Below are 16447 nucleotides of genomic sequence, written 5' to 3'. Positions count from 1 at the left end.
AGAAATAGATATGCCATGTGAAAGAAAAAAGAAGTTTAATCTGTTAATAATCAACTCTGTAGTGGGCATCATAAGAACACATATAAAAAGGGGGGCATATATTGTGTTTGTTGAGGATAGTTCTGGTCATTTCATACATATTTGCATATATACATCTATCATTTTATGTATTCATTATATATATTCATTCATACATATAAAGTATACATATGTACGTACACATTATATGTATTCATTCTACTTATAAGGAATAATTTGCAGAATATAAGGTAAGTCTTAACTACTTGGTTATTGTTGAATAATGTTTACTGTGACTCTGTGTTTTAGTTAACTATTAGATAGTATAAATGATTAATAAATGTATTTTTCTAAAAATTGCTATTTTTCCTGTAGATGATCTAAATGCCACCCACCAACACTGTGTTTTGGCTGGTTCACAACCTCGGTTTAGTTCTACCCACCGAGTGGCAGAGGTAAGTGTAAACAAAAATGTGATTCACACTTAATTTGATGTGACAGAAGTGGTTGAATGAGCAATTTATCATGGAGCTTTGGACAAGTACTTGATAGGAAAATTGCTTCCATCTAAATTGACTTTAGTCTCCATTTACTTGCTTTTTTAGCTTTGGATTGTATTGGATGCAGTTTTAGAGTGTATTTACAGAATAAGATAAGTATATTTTGCTTCTTTTTGGTTATGTTTCTTGTAGAAAGTAAATGCCATTGGTAGATATTGCTAGTTTTAAAGTTTTGGATGGTTCTATCTGTCAAGGTCAAGAGCAGGATATGGCTAGAGGAAATGAGGTAAATTTGAGTGCTTATGCGTGTGCTTGCTGTGGCTGGATTTAGATGGTTGACAATTAACATTTCCCTTCATTTTTGGTCAGAGTTTTAGGCAGATGAATGTAAATTTAGGAGCAGCTTACAGTGGTATCAAGGACTTTCTGAGCTTTCCATTGTGTTCATAGCCCAGTCATTATTGCTAAAGTCTGCTATCACTTGGCAATGACTGTTGGTCAGTTGATCTAGCAGACTAGTTCAAAATGGAAAGTTAAGAAATGAGGAAAACCCATAGCAGTTACTATGTAGAACCCTAGGGTCCAGAGAGGCTGGGAATAACCACAGAAAGGTTATAAATTGAATTCCTACTCAGGAGTGTTGTCTATGCCTTGATACATAGCTTGACTCTTCAGGGAACCACAGGGGATACATGTGAGAATGTTGGACAGAAGGGATACAACAAAGTGGCAGAGGAGCACAAGTACAGGCCCTTCCGGTCCTGAGTCTTTGTGAGTCTGTGAGGCAGTGGCTATGTCTTCTGACAATTAAATAGCTTTTCTGGTAGACTGGCCATGTTGCTGTGTGGCAGAAAAGGCATGAATGACTGTTTCCCAAATGCCTATAATCCATCAAGCATTCCCTTCTCCACTCTCTGCTCTCTCTTTTTTCCATTCACTCATTCTTTTAATTCTTCAGTGTTTGTCATATGTCTGGCACTCCATAACATCAATATGGCTATTGTGTCCATGTCTTTGTTGAACATACATTTTACTTGGGGAGACAAATATTAAGCAAATAAACAGAAAAATAATTGTATTAGATCATTAGGGTTATGCTTCTTGGAGAAGGTAAAGTTATTGGCATTTGTTGCTAATTCTCAGTAAATTCTGCACAGAAGGAAAGGAGGGAGGGAGAGAGTGAAAAAGCGAAGATGAAAGCGAGGGAGGAAGGATGTCTTTCCTCATCAAACCTGGAAGAGTATACAAGCTCATTAGTGCTGTGTTCAGAGAGCTTATACACAATGATGAATAAAAAGGTTGGGAAAATATGTTTGATAGGGATAATAGTTATGCCTAATTCATGTGGTTCTTAATGAAGATTAAATCAGTTAATGCATGTGAGTCTTTTAAACAATGATTGGTATACCTTCAAAGAATGTTAGCCACTAATACTACTATTAAATTACTACTAACATCTTTTCATTTAATTCTGATAAAAATTAATAGGAAATAGGGACAGCAAAAGCTCTTTGTGTGGATCATCAGCAGGTCTTCATTGTCAGAATTGCTGTTCGTTGAAATTGCTATTTAGAAGAAGGGGTTTCAGTCCATTCATCCATTCTACAAACTTTTGTTGAACCATCTGGTGTTTAAGCTGTTCTTCCAGGCACTTATGAACATGAATGGTTGACATATTTTTTGTCTTTGAGGTGTTCACAACCCATGAGTGGTAGCACACACCTGCAATCCAAGCACTCAGGAGGCTGAGGTAGGATGGTCATGAATTCAAGGCCAGTCTTGGATACCTAGCAAGACTGTCTCAAAAAAACCCAAAAAGATGCTTGCAGACTTAGAGTATATATAGTGCAGAATAAAGTGACATGGAGAAAATAAAGTTTGTAGAAGCCGCTAGGACAGGTAAAATATAGGTATTGAATGTGCAGGCATGAGAGGGTTTTAGGACAGCAAATGATATAAAACAGCATAAAGGTGGGATCTTATGATTGGGAAGGGATGAGTATACTAATATTAAGTGGCTGTAGCTTGAGTGCATTCCAGAGTACCAAAGGGACAGTTGACAGGTATAGCTGACTCCTGTGTGGGACCAACTGAAAAAAGTCTTGGGTATCAGATTCAGTATTTGAGTTTAAGTTGCTTGACAGTTGTATGCACTTGACTACATTTATTGATGTAATGGAGATAACTTTAGGAAGGTGAAAGTGATGGGGATATCACTTAAACCTGTCAGGTCCGAACTATGGTAATAGGCACGGGAAAGGAGAAGAAATTCCATGAATGATGTAGGAGACATGGTGTGAGACTTGGTTACTGACTGACTGAAATGAAGAGAGGAAAGTTAAGAATGAACAAACGAATGATGGGCCAGTTGGCTGCTTTTGTAAATAAAATGTGTTTTTTGTACATGTTTTTTCTTAAGTACTAGGATTTGAATGCAGGGCCTTCATCTTGTTAGGCAGGCATGCTACTAGTTGAGTCATGCTCCCAGCCATTTTTGCTTTGGTTCTTTTTTTGAATAGGATTTTGTGCTTTATGCCCGGACTGGTCTTGGACCTCAATCCTCCCATCTCTGCCTCCTGTATAACTAGAATGACATGCTCATGCCACCATGTCCTGCTTGTTTTGTTCTGATGAAGACTTGCTGACTTTTTGCCCTGGCTTTCCTCAAACTATGGTCTTCCTGATCTCCACATCCTAAGTAGCTGGGGTTACAGGCATGCGCCAACACACCTGGCCTATAAATAAAGTTTTATTGGAACATGGCCACACTCATTTGTTTACATATTATTTTTTGTTGCCTTGGAGCTACAGTAGCAGAGTTTAGTGTTATAACACAAACCCTGTGATCTACAATGTTAAAATATTTATTATATAGCCTTTTAAGAAAAAGTGTTCTGACCTTTCTAATAGATTATCCTATATTAACAGGTTTTGAGTTTAAAATTTTTTAATGTATTTTTTAAAAAATTAAAACATTTATTTTTTAAAGTTGCTTTTAAAGTAACTTTATTTCTACCAAAATATTCCTACTGAAAGTAAAAAAAAAAAATTGTAGTATGTAGTTCTGATAAAGTTACCTTGAAACTGTTATATTCTACACCTCTGGTAGTTTTTCAGATTGGTTTACTTTTTGGAATGTTATATGGCAAAGTGTATAAAGCACCATAAAATACTCGTACTTTTAATTTTATAACATTATTTTTAGCAGTCACACTTATGAAGTAATTCAATGGAATGACGTTGATAAAAAAGACTTTTCCAGCATGATCAGTAATAGTGAAAAGTTGAGCATACCCTTCATGCTGTTATAGCATGTGATCAGAGGAAGCACACCTTACCTAGCAATATTGAAAATGGTAGCTTTGAATACTTACGTATAAACAGTTACAGTGACATTTATATCAATATGTCTGCACTAATTACAACTGTATGTGGACAAAGAATCACAGTAAAAATAAAATTAGGTTAAGGTGGCAGGATTATGTTCTTATATAATTTAAAATTTTTAAATTCAGCTTATATTGTTGTTTCTAATAATAGAGGAAAAGTTTTTGTCCCCAACACCAAAGTTGCATTGTTTTCTTCATAGAGTGGAAAAGAATTCATACAATTTTTAAATCCCACCTATTTCAGAAATGTCTTCTTCTTACAGTATTAACATTATATGACTTACTCTGCCAAGCAAAGTGACTTTCAGTTCTGCCTATTCAGAAACGGATTGTCTGAAATTCATTTTAGTTGATCAGAGAAGAAATCTATTGAGTATTTTTGGTTGCACATGAGTAGGTTTTGTCTGTTGACTGTTGACCTTTGTTTGATTTTACTCCCATTTCTAGTTGTATTGAAATTCAACACAGAATATCATTTTAAATTTAAATTTTATGCAGAATTATTTTTTGAGACTCAGATGGTTCAAAGTTGAAAAATTACCTAAGGTTATATACTTGGTGTCTTTTTGCTCAAGCCAACTAGCTCCCCTTTTCAGAGGCAACCAATATTATCAAATTCTTGTTGTTCTTTGATGTATATAACACATGTTCCATCTGCATCCTCCTCTGTTCTGACATGATCACTCAAAGGAGTTTTTCCACTTGACTTCTATTTCGTTCCTACAGAGAGGGATGAGGTAGTTATCTGTGTCCTTGCTAGTTCCCAAGTGCTAAGCTTTGCTTCTTAACATGCTTTGAGGACCTGAGCCATTATAGTGGAAGAATCTTTTCTGCCCAGCACTATGACTGCCTAGTGTTTGCTTTTTTAGCAAAGGGAAAAATAAGTTCTTGGCCTTGTATTTATAACCTTAATCCCCTGTCCCCCTTGCCATTATTGTTCTATTTTGTGTGTTTCTGAACAAGTTCTGGCCTGGCTGACTTTGCCATGGTGACGTTCATGACACTGTGATAAGAGCAGAGTTGATTCTTTGTTCACTAAGTCTTTATCTAGCAATCACTGCACTTCTCATTTAGGACTCAGTTCTGGATGCTATAGTATAAGTAGATAAAAACAGCATATATTTGTATGTGTACATGTACATAAAGAGGGTCTTAGCTTCAGAGTGTCTACTGTTTAGTTAGATGAGGATGCCCACATCATAAATGAAAACCAGCAGGCTGAGTGGCATAGGTGAGGCCAGGCTGGCAGCACAGAATCCAGTGAGTAGGCCACACTAGTAATTCTTCAGATAAGGAATATGGGCTGTGCTGAGACAAATGAACTCATGAGAAAGAGACAACTGTGACTAGTACTAGGAAGAGTGGCATGGTAAATTTGGATTTCACTCATAATCTTAATTGCTGGTTTTGTCTTGGCAGTGCTCGACGGGAACCTTGGATTATATTTTACAGCGCTGCCAGCTGGCTCTGCAGAATGTCCGTGATGATGACAACGGAGATGTTTCTTTGAAATCCTTCGAGCCTGCAGTTTTGAAACAAGGAGAAGAAATTCACAATGAGGTGAGGACTTTCCAGAACAGTGAAGAGTCTGAGATTCTACCCTGTTTGCAAGCTGACAAGTTAATCTGCTAGTTTCTTGCTAGAGTAAGACATGAGACTCCTAAGTCAGAGGTGAAAGACAGGTTATTACAACAATGGTAGTAACTGGAGTGTCAGCATATTGGTGCTAACTTTCTGTCTCAGTCTGTTGGAGCTGCTGTAACAATATTTGATAGACTGGATAGTTTCTAAACAATAGGAATTTCTCTTTCCAGTTCTGGAGACTGGGAAATCCAAGATCAAGGTACTGGCAGTTTTGGTGTCTGGTGAGAATGTGTTTCCGGACTCATAGATGGCACCTCCTCACTATGTCTTTACGTGGTGGAATTAAAAGTGTACTCAGTTGGGCTAGGCATGGAGATGCAAGCCTATAATCATAACTACTTGGAAGACAGAGACAGGAGGATCATGATTTGAGGCCAGTCTGGGCAAAGAGTTAAGGAGACACTAACTACAACAAGTTGAGCATGCTTGTGGGCCCCAGTTGCTCAGAAAATAGACATAGGAGGGTTGCAGTCCCAGGTCAGCTCCAAAAAAGTTAACTCAAGAGCCTATCTGAAAAACAAACAAAAAACTAGAGGACCAGGGCATATGGATCAAGTGGTAGAACATTTGACACCCTGAGTTCAAATTCCAGTACTCCTCTCCCCCAAAGTGCACTAATACCATAATTCTATTCATGAGGTTTCTGCCTTCATGATCGATTACCTCCTGAAGGCCCAAAGGCTCCACCTCTTAATGCTGTCATTTTGGGAGTTAGGATTTCAGCACAGGAGTTTGTGGGGGTGGGGGTGGGGGCACAAACATTCAGATGTCAGCATTCTATTCTCCAAGTCTTTGTTTCCACAGGGCAATGCACTAGGAAGGCTATATTATAGGAGAGGAACCTTGAATTAAGGGAACCCAGCTCTTTCCTAATGGTAGCAAGTATGCCTGGCCTTGGCTCTAGAGGAAGTCACTGTCTGATCTTCCAAGTGCGTAAGCAAACCTGCCTTCTGTTGTGGAGGGAGGACCTGTCTGTCTTCCAAAGCTATAGGAGCACCCCTGCAGTGAGCCTCTGAAATGCAGGGTAGTCAGTACCTTGCTAGAAGACAGGTAGAAACACAAGAGACTCAGGAAGAATACCACCAAGCACTGAGGGTAGGCTAGGGGCAAGTGACAATTCCCTGGCTTTTATTTTTTAAATTAATTGCATTTCTGCAGTCTGCAAGAGCAGCAGGTCTAGATCATATGATTAATGCATTTCCCAACTTTACTATTCTGGTTTATACCCTTTCGATTTTTGCTTTATCTCTAAACTATGCGTATTGTTAACTATTTAACATTTTTCTTTAAACTAACTTTATATTGCTGCTTTAAGTGGAAATCTAGTCTGACCAACCAAAAGCAAGAGTAAGCAAGAAAATATAAGCAATGAAAACTGAGCAGTCTTGTTACATTCCAGGAGATCCCCAAGCCCAGAGAAGATCCTGGGCCTGCAGTCTCTTTTCTTCATGTTAAGAGGGGAGGTTAGTGGAAATGGTTGAAAACTTCATAAATTTTTTAAATTGTGGATTTCTACAGTGCAAATGAATTAATTTTATTATGTGTAAATTATACCTCAAAGAACTTAAAAGAAAAAAAGTAAAATTAGTAAATAGTAGAGAATTTTTAAAAGTTGCCACTGTTCTGAGACTTCTCTTTAATATAATCAGAAGTATTGGTGGAGAATTGGGAATACAATATTTTCATTCATCCATTCAACTACTGAGCATGTGCCAAGCACTTTTCTGGTTATCCTAGCATATATCAGTAAAGAAAAAAGACATTCCAGTACAGGGAGATGATGTTAAATAATGAACATAATGCATTGGGAAATTTAATAGAATGCTAGAAGTTGCTGAGTGCAGCAGGAAAAGAAAACAAACAAAAGTCAAAATAGAGCATGGTCATGGTGATAGTGAATAGAAAGCATCCCTATTGAAAAGATCCTTTGAGTAGAGACTTGGAAAATACAAGGAAGTGAGTGGTATGGATATCTGGGAAGAGCATTTCTAGCAGAAGAAAGAACAACTGCAAAGGCCATGAGGTAGAGAATACCTGGTGCTCATAGAACAATTCAGGGACAGTCTGAGTGGAGGGAATGAGACTGCCAGTTGTAGCAGATGAAGTCAGAGAGGTAGAATCAGAAGAATGGGACTGACAGATTGTATAAATTTCAGAGGCTCCCATAAAATTAAAATAGAATAAAGACAGTGACTTTTGTTTTTATTATGAGAGAAATAGGGAGCCATTGATGAGTTTTGAGCAGAGGAGAAACAATGTACCCACAGTGACATAGTATCTTTATAATATCTTTGAAGTGATATTTAATATCTTGTGAACTGCTCCAGACTTTATGAAGCATAATCTCCAGAACCAAAGGCAAAGAAATTGTGTCTACAGGGGGCATAATAACCACCTCTGATGCTAAAGCTGAACCCAAGACTGATTTTCTTTCCTTCATGGTGCCTAATAAGTGTCCTACTTTCTCAGCCATTGATGATGGCCAGAACTGCAGTAAGGACGTGCATTTATGGGCTTGATGAACTACTGAGTTTCACTTGGGAGCAAAGTTATGTCCTCCATACTTGTAGAAATTATAATACGGAGATTTAGTTATTTCCTTCTATAAAAAACGCACACTTTTAGGAGTCAGGTAAGCAAGTTGGGTGCTGTCTTTAACAACTGCTTGTGGCTATTTTGTTTTGCTGTCCTGTCTGATCTTCTATGAATGATGTTTTATTACCATCAACAGACAGGGAAAATCTGTAAAAATCACACTGTTAGATGAACAGTAGAATATTGTCTTTGGAATCCATCTGCTTCAGAAAGTGGTTGGCTGCTTTTGACATTGTATATGATAGGGAGGTGGGGCAGAGATATATCAGAAGCCTTTGAGGTTAGCCTGGGGTTGAGTAGACAGAGATCTTGAATCTAAATAGCATGTGTACCAGTCTTTGCTACCACTTCCCCATTTTTGATTCTTCAGGGTCATCTCCTTACTTTAGGATTAATTCCACACATCAGGGCAAATCGTCAGATACTGTTCTTTTGCTGTACAGATGTGTACTGTGTTATATTGTGAAAAGAAAGTACAGATGTCCCTAGTAGTTACCACAGTTTCTTGTCGTTTGATTTTCTGTTTCATCAAAGCCACATGATTTTACTAGACTAAATGCAAAATGAAGCCCTTGGTTATAAATGCAGTAAGCGCTCAGGCTGTCTGGGTTAGGAGTGGGCTTGTTCTTGTCTAGGATGGCTTCTAATGAAGCAATGTGAAGATTTTAGGCATAGGAACTGAGTACATTTTAGATACTTTTTTCCAAATTTAAAGTGGTTAGGAAAGATTTCTATGCATGAATAATCAGAATCTTCTGTGTGCTTTTAAACCATATTTTCTTTCTTAAAAATGGAGAAGTGTGGAGAAGATACAATTTGATGTCATTGTTTGTTCTCAGTTTTTTCCAGTCTGACCTGCATCTTCTTTACAGCCGCTATGAAAGGGTCTTCATAGTTTATCTCTGTGGAAACTGGACCTTTAGCATTGATACTTGGTCTGTTCTCTTTCTCAGTGAAATAACTGTTTTTAGTTACTGCAGTGAGTCATTCATACCATGGGACATGTTCACATATCTCATGAGGGAACTGCATGGCTGACCTGGGACCAAATCAAGTGCCTAAACAAATGTGGCCAAAGAAAAAAGGTGACATTTGTTTGTTGGTAGGAGTAATGGAGATAATTTACAGCTATATGGTAATACAGTGTCTTAGAAAGATGACTTTGGATTCTTTCAGCTTTGCCCCCATTGTCCAAGTGCCCAGTAGCTGGGGTTCAGGCAGGTGGATGGGTCCTCTTTTTTTCCTTTCCCTTCAAACAATCTCTTGGTATTTCTGGGAGAAAATTTCTTCTTGGATGATCTTTTTTGACAATTTCATGAAAAGGTAGATACAGGAAAGAGGGTTCAGAGACAGTTTTCTGGGTCACAGCTGTGACCTTAAAACTAGTACTGTGAACATGTTTTCATTTTTCTCTGAAGATGCAGAAGGTCCTTGAAGATCCTTCAGGGCCTCTGGGCCGTCAGTATGCTTTCTGATGCCTGTGGGCTTTAATTCCCTTTGTGTTGGAACTGCTCAAAAGATTGGATAATGGAGAATTTCATTAAGTGGAAATCAGGGAGTTTGGGTAATAAGCATAAAGAAGACTCTGAGAGAACCTCCAGAGAGTCCCTCCATGTTATCTCCTATTCTTGTCTTCAGGGACCTGCGTTACCTGTTGAATGTTCCTTGGCCTCCAAGACTGCATTTGCCTTCCTGACGGCTTATCTCTTCTTTCTGCTCTGTTGGCTGTGAGCCTCCTTGTAGGGGGCTGTACTGTGGAAAAGGGATGAAGATCTTGTCCTGTCATGAGAACTTTCTCAGTCTCTCAGTATAGTTAGGCTTTGATTTTTTTTCTTTTTTTTGAAAAAAAAAAAAAGAAGCAAGTAGTAAGGCTGCAATTGTGTTCTGAATCCTGATCCCTTTGGTCTTTGTGCAAAGTCCACTGTGCAATTTTCCTATCCCTAGAGTTTATTGAGAAAAACAATTTTTTTAAATTCAAACTCTGAATCAACCAGCTGGAAATATTTTTTTCTTTCTTGTTTTTAGAAAAGAGCCACTACTTCTCTTGGCAGTGGGGGAACTAGGGAGAGCAGTGTTTGATTAAAATCCTGTAATTTTTTTTTTTTTACCTTCAACATTGAAGTGAATAAGAAAGGTCATGGAGTTGAATAAAATGCATGCCAAGAAATTTGATGTCCACAAAGATTGTATCTCATTGGCAAAAATTCAGTCCGTGAATAATACTATCTTGGGATTAGGTCCTCAGTGTTGAACTTTGCTGACTGGCAATGGAAAGACGTGGGTGTGAGCTGACATGGGAATTAAAACTTGCCCTGCTTAGAAAATCTCATAAGAGTGACGTGCTTATGGACAGTAAGTTTTGAGTGTGGTCTTGTTTAGTTTGTATTCTTCACATCTAGCAAATACCTTACCTTGTAGGCACTTCATTGTAATCTATTAATCCTCACCACAAACCTGTGTGGTCATTCTGTAATTATCTCTATTTTACAGGTGTTATAGCTATTCTGTAGTGGAGCCCAGTTTTGAACTAGCTCCAGAACCCTTATTGAACCCAGGGCCTCATGCATGCTAGGCAAGTGCTCTACCAGTTGAGCTACACCCCCAGCTCTTTTGTGTCTCACCTCAAACTCACTATCCTTCTTCTTCCTCCTCCTCCTGAATAGCTGGGATTACAGGAATAAGCCACCAAGCCTGGCACAGAACCTGTATTCTTAACTATGACACTGTCTGCCTCAAACACCTGAGGAGGAAGATGAAGATATTATTTATTAAAATGTATAGAACATTTGTCTTTGCTCTCTTGTCCAATGACGCAGTCCCCTGATATATTCTTCTCCTTGCCCACAAGTTTTAATTCACTGAAATCTAGACACTAGTGTACCCTTACAGGTATATACTACGTATGATAATCTGTTTATTTCCTGGGATACCATGGTCACCAAGGTCTTTTGTCCTCTTCAGTGGAAATAGTCAGCATAAAGGTTGGAAAACCTTTGGAACCTTTTTCCTCTATGCCCAACTTGATGCTTTGATGACAGTGTGACCATATTTCATGTGAAATCCATTGAAAATAGTACATTTTTTCTTACAGTAAATATTTTGTTAAACCTGTATCTTCTCTACATACGTTTTCTTTTTAAACTACTGAAGTTTATCTACTTACTTCTGCCTTTTAATACCACAGATAATGCTTACCAACTGTTGTCTTAATATTATTTATGTTCCTTTTTGTATTATTTTGTTTTATTTAAACAGCTTTAACCGAAATCAGTTCTACATATCAAACAAACATTTAGTTAATGTAAACTGAAACCTTTTCATATGACTTGGTATTCTTGGGTCTCTTTTTTGAACCATTTTCATCATTGTTAAATCTTTGCAAGTTGTCTTTGTTTGCTTCATGAAAGTTCAATATGGATAAACACACAAAAAAATTCTTTGTAGTAACAGGTGACAATTATCATAGCTCAGCGTCTGTATATGCAACATGATCACCTAAGCAAAAGCAGAAAGCCCAGAATGAAACTGTGATTGCTGTACATTTTTTTGAGGGCAAAGGTAAATAGAGTTTTTAGGATAATGGTGTTACTCTTATTTTTTTTCATTAGTTTATTCCGCCAATATTTATTGATTGTCTCATACTTGCCAGATATTTTATTTGCAGTAGATAAACAGTCATAAATACAAAGCCATAGTCCCTGTTCTTATTATCTCTCAATGGTGTTATTCTTTGATGGTAAAATTTGACTTTCAAGTTAAAGACAAGTGATAGAAGAGTTGGAAAATAGATAAGAAGCAATTTCTTAAGGTCCTAAAGTTCTGTTCAGCTTCTCATCTATATGTGTTGGGATTATTTCAGTTGCAAAGCATTGGAAAACAGAACCTGAATTGGTTTAAGTAAAAACAGTTTCAGAAATAGCTTGATCAAGAGTCAGTTGAAGTCACTAGGATCTAGTTTTTAGCTTTCCATCTTACAGTTACCTCCTACTCTTTTGGTTCCATTCCTCTCATTTGATGGCAAAATCGTTACAGAGTCTTCTTCTTGTATCTTCTGACAGTTTTAAGACCTACTCTGACTAAATATATTCCTACTAACCTTAATCCATATTTCCTAGAGAAATATGACGGACTGATTGGCTTAGACCTGGGCTGTCAGTTCTAAACTAGAGTTGAAGCTATAGCTATACCTAGACTACATGGACTGAGCCTGAGGAAGAGATGTTGCTGGGTTATCAAGTACTCAAGCATTGCTAGAGTAGAAGGAGGAATTCCAAGGTGGCAAACTATAGAAATTTACTGTAGTAGGTTCATAGGAAGGAGTATGAATCACTGTTAACTTTGCTACTCTGCACTTATTGCCTTAGTCCTTATTGAATTGACAAGTGACTATTTGAATGGCTTTGTGGGTAGATTGCATTCCTGTATAATTAATTTTATGTTATATAAAATTGGTTATATGGGTAAGATGTTCACCAGTTCATCCTGGCCTATGGGTAAATTCTTCATTTTAAATGTAAGGCATTTGTGATCAATACTCCTGATATGTGGCTCTCTTGCTTTTCATATCAGCCTTTAATGAAGATGTTTAATAAAAAACATATTTCATTTAATTATGTCTTTCCATCATAGCCAGTGCAGGCTGCTTATACTGTGGGATCTCAGTATTTATTGTTTATTGACTTAGGGTTTCCTTATATCTAACAAATAAATGTGGTTGAGACCTCCTCCCTGGACTGAGGTGTGTTGTCTTTCTAAGAGGACCTTAGCTTTAAGAGTTCTCTTTTCTTGGCTTGGTAGAAATAAATGCTCTGGAGATGCCAAGTTAGACTGGGCACTGCTGGGGCCAAGCTTTTCTCACCTTTCCTCATCCGATGGTTATTGAATTACCAGAGGTACGCTGACTAAGAAGTCATTGCCTTGCTCGTCCCTCACAAGGACATTATAACCACTATCTTCTTGTTCTGGTCCACAGGTTGAGTTTGAATGGCTGAGACAGTTTTGGTTTCAAGGCAATAGATACAGAAAGTGCACGGATTGGTGGTGTGAACCCATGACTCAACTGGAGGGGCTGTGGAAGAAGATGGAGGGTGTGGTAAGTACATGAGGTCTGGCACTGTGCTTTCTGTGATGCTGTGCTGAAAAACCCTCAGATGCCTAATTTTTATAGGCAAATGTATGCATAATTATTCCAAATTACCGCATTAGGTTTTTCTTGGTAAGGTAGTAGGAACGGCCAGAATTCTGTCAGTACAACCTCAATTCAGCTCAATAAATATTTATGTAGTATGTTGTACATAGCAGGCACTGTGCTAGATGTATGCTGGGCCTGGCAATGAGAACAGTGTAGCAACACTATCTAAAATCCATTGGCACTTATTGTGCACCAGCCACTGTTCTAAGGAGTTTCCCTGCATCAACTTTTTAAATTCTTAAAACAATGCTAGGAGATTTAGACATGTTATGAGCTTCAATTTATAGATGTGAAAAACAAAGTGCAGAGAAATTAAGTGCCTTGCCCAAGGTCACTGAGTAAGTGGCAGAGAGAGATTGAAGCCCAGGCAGCCTGTTCAGAGCTTGTGCTCTTAGCCTCTGGGATCTAGCAGCTTAACGAGAGAGACGTGAAGATCATTAGGTATTGACTAGCTAAAATGAGATCCCATAGTAGAGGTTTTGAAAGAACCAGTCCACAGGAGGTAGTATAACGTTCAGACCTCTGGAATTGGGATGGTTGTGAAACTGCAGATGTGCAAAAACCATTTGGGGACCTTGGAGAGGAACAGTAGGCTCTGGGAACCATGAAAACAAGGTTAAGAGGCAGAAAGTGCACCATGACTAGAAGGCAAAGCAAATAGCAGAAGCTGAAGCCACCTAATTAAGTCTTACTTTAAATAACGGTAACAGTAGCAAAGGCTTGCATGATACTTGTTAAGTACCAGAGAAGGTTCCAAGTGTTTTTGTGTTTTCTCTGTAACATATTCAACTTTTATGATAACCTATAAAGTAGGTATGATTTTCTCCTACTTTTACAAAGACACTGAATCCCAAAGGACTTACTTAAACTTTCCCAAGGTCACGCAGCTAATAGGTGGGGGAGCTGGGGTTTAAACTCAGAAGGGTGGCTCTAGGGTCCTTGTCCTTGCTGTTCTGTCTCTGAACAGTTGAATTTGGAATGTAGTGGGAAAGTGATAAAAGCCTGCTAAACTCTGGAGAGAAGACTGCTGCACAGAATTTGAACAGTGCTGGAACAGGCCTAATCTGCAGAAATGGGTAGCTATCGCTAATCCCTACTTTATTTTTAAAAACTGCTTTATTGAGGTATGATTGACATACAGAAAGGTGTATACAACTTAATGTATACAACTTGAAGAGTTTGGAGATAAGTACGCACCATGAAACTGCCATCCTAATCCATAGTATAACCTGTCCATCACCTCCACAAGGTCTTTCTGCCTCTTTTTATTGTTATTATAACACTCAACACAGGTCTTATCCTAAACCCTATTTTAAAATACTGAACATATCAAGTTGCACTGTAAAGGCCCCTGCTTAAAAGTTGGCATCAGAATCCAGAAGTCCCTGCTTTCTGCGTGTCTTTTCATGGGTCTGTGTCTGGAGAAGTAATGTCATAATCCTTCTGTTAGTGGTTAATAGTATCAAAAAATTGATTTCTCCAAAGACCTGAATCAATGTACAACTCAGCACTGCAATACTGACTTGGAAGTAATGAAGAGTGCTTGCCTAAACTAAGCTTGGGTAGATGATTTTTAGTTTTTATGGGATGTGTGCAGCTTCATTTTAAGGGAAGGTTCCCCCACCCAATGTGTAATTCTGATTTTTGTTTATTTATATATGAACTTAGAATCTCTATGCTTGCTTGCTGAGTGTGGTGGTGTATGTCTATAATCACAGCTACTCCAGAGGCACAGATTGGGAGGGTTGAGGTTTGAGACCATGCCAGGCAAAAAATTAGCAAGCTTCCATCCCAACAAATAAACTGAATGTGGTGGAATGCATCTGTAATCCCAGGTAGGCGGGAGGCACAGGTGGGAGGATCTTGGTTCAAGTCCAGTCATGGGCAAACACGTGTGAGCCTATCTGAAAAATGACCAAATCAAAAAAAGGTTAGACTCTCTTTCCTTCCTGAGCCTTAATTTTTAGTCATTAGCTTGATCCTGAAATTGGAATTTGGCAAAATTGTGAATTAAGAGTTGGAAAACAAGGAAGAAATTTACTAATTTTGTTTTTTAAAAAATGTAAATACTTTTGTTTGGAGTTTGCCTTTAAGTCAGATATTTGGTATTGTGATCTTACCAGCGATGGTCATCGTAGACTCATTTAAAAGATGAATATTTGGTGGTGGTAACTCATCAGTTAGAGGGACTGTTCCTTGGTGTGCCACAGGAAGTCAACGGCCTCATGTCCCTTCTGTGTGCAGCAGGACACCCATTATCACCAGAGTGAAGCTTTAGGCGAGATAAAAGAGGTGGTTCTTCAAATTAAATTTAAGCATTGTTTCAAGCCTTTTAAAAGGACTTTGTTTTTAACAAGAGTCATAATAATTTATTTTTGTTATTGGTCGAGACAGAAATGTATAATCTTCGGAAAAGTCTGCAGCTCTGTGGCTCTTAGTGCAGCGCCATCTGGTATTGCTGTACTGGGGTGAAACTGACAGTGGCTGGTAAGATTCCTACTCTGTTCTCAGCCCATCTCCTATTTTTTCAACTGAACAGTAGGGGGCAATGTTGAGCTGCCAGTTTGAAGCCCCATGATGCTAGCCTTTCAGGAAAATGCATACAAATGTACAATTAACTGTCAAGAATTATCCTTGTTGCTTCAATTTAGCTGTAATCTCCAAGATTCCATAACATGGGAAATCAGTTGTGGGTTAACAAATTCAACAGCAATTAAACATAAAAAGTGCAGTGTTTGGTGCATATTTGGATTCTATAGAATTAGACTAATCTACACAGCATTTTTGAATGTGCTAACTTTGCTCCCAGGGACTATATTACTCAAAATTATTATCATTTTTGACAAACGATTCTTTTTTATCTTCATACTTTCTTGAATTTTTAAATCATGTGTGTGTTGTGGAAAGATTTCTTTAATCAGTACATTTTGTCTGTTATGCAACATAATATCCATCTCTTTTGGCAAAAAAAAAAAAAAAAACCTCAGGTAATATGTGCATTACTTTTCACCTTTTGCTTATGAGCAAAGCAATCTTTGACAGCCTTTGTACCAGGAAAGAGACTTATGTTGTAATTTCTCTCCATCTTTGTATTCTTTTTTCACTCTGTG

The 16447-nt window shown here is 38.0% G+C and overlaps 1 protein-coding gene across 2 annotated transcripts in view; it reads left to right on the top strand.

The window, feature by feature from the left end:
• Positions 1-16447, top strand: part of Fto (FTO alpha-ketoglutarate dependent dioxygenase) — a 391597-nt gene that overhangs the window by 183803 nt on the left and 191347 nt on the right. For both annotated transcript variants that reach the window (XM_074055988.1, XM_074055989.1), the window contains exons 5-7: positions 394-473; positions 5327-5467; positions 13119-13238. In XM_074055988.1, coding sequence (XP_073912089.1) covers positions 394-473; positions 5327-5467; positions 13119-13238 — 341 coding nt within the window. The remainder of the gene's footprint in view (positions 1-393; positions 474-5326; positions 5468-13118; positions 13239-16447) is intronic.

The sequence above is a fragment of the Castor canadensis genome, chromosome 15 (genome assembly GCF_047511655.1).
Source record: "Castor canadensis chromosome 15, mCasCan1.hap1v2, whole genome shotgun sequence".
NCBI classification, from domain to species: domain Eukaryota; kingdom Metazoa; phylum Chordata; class Mammalia; order Rodentia; family Castoridae; genus Castor; species Castor canadensis.
Note: the sequence above shows the minus strand (reverse complement) of the source record. Positions and strands in the feature narration are given on the sequence as shown.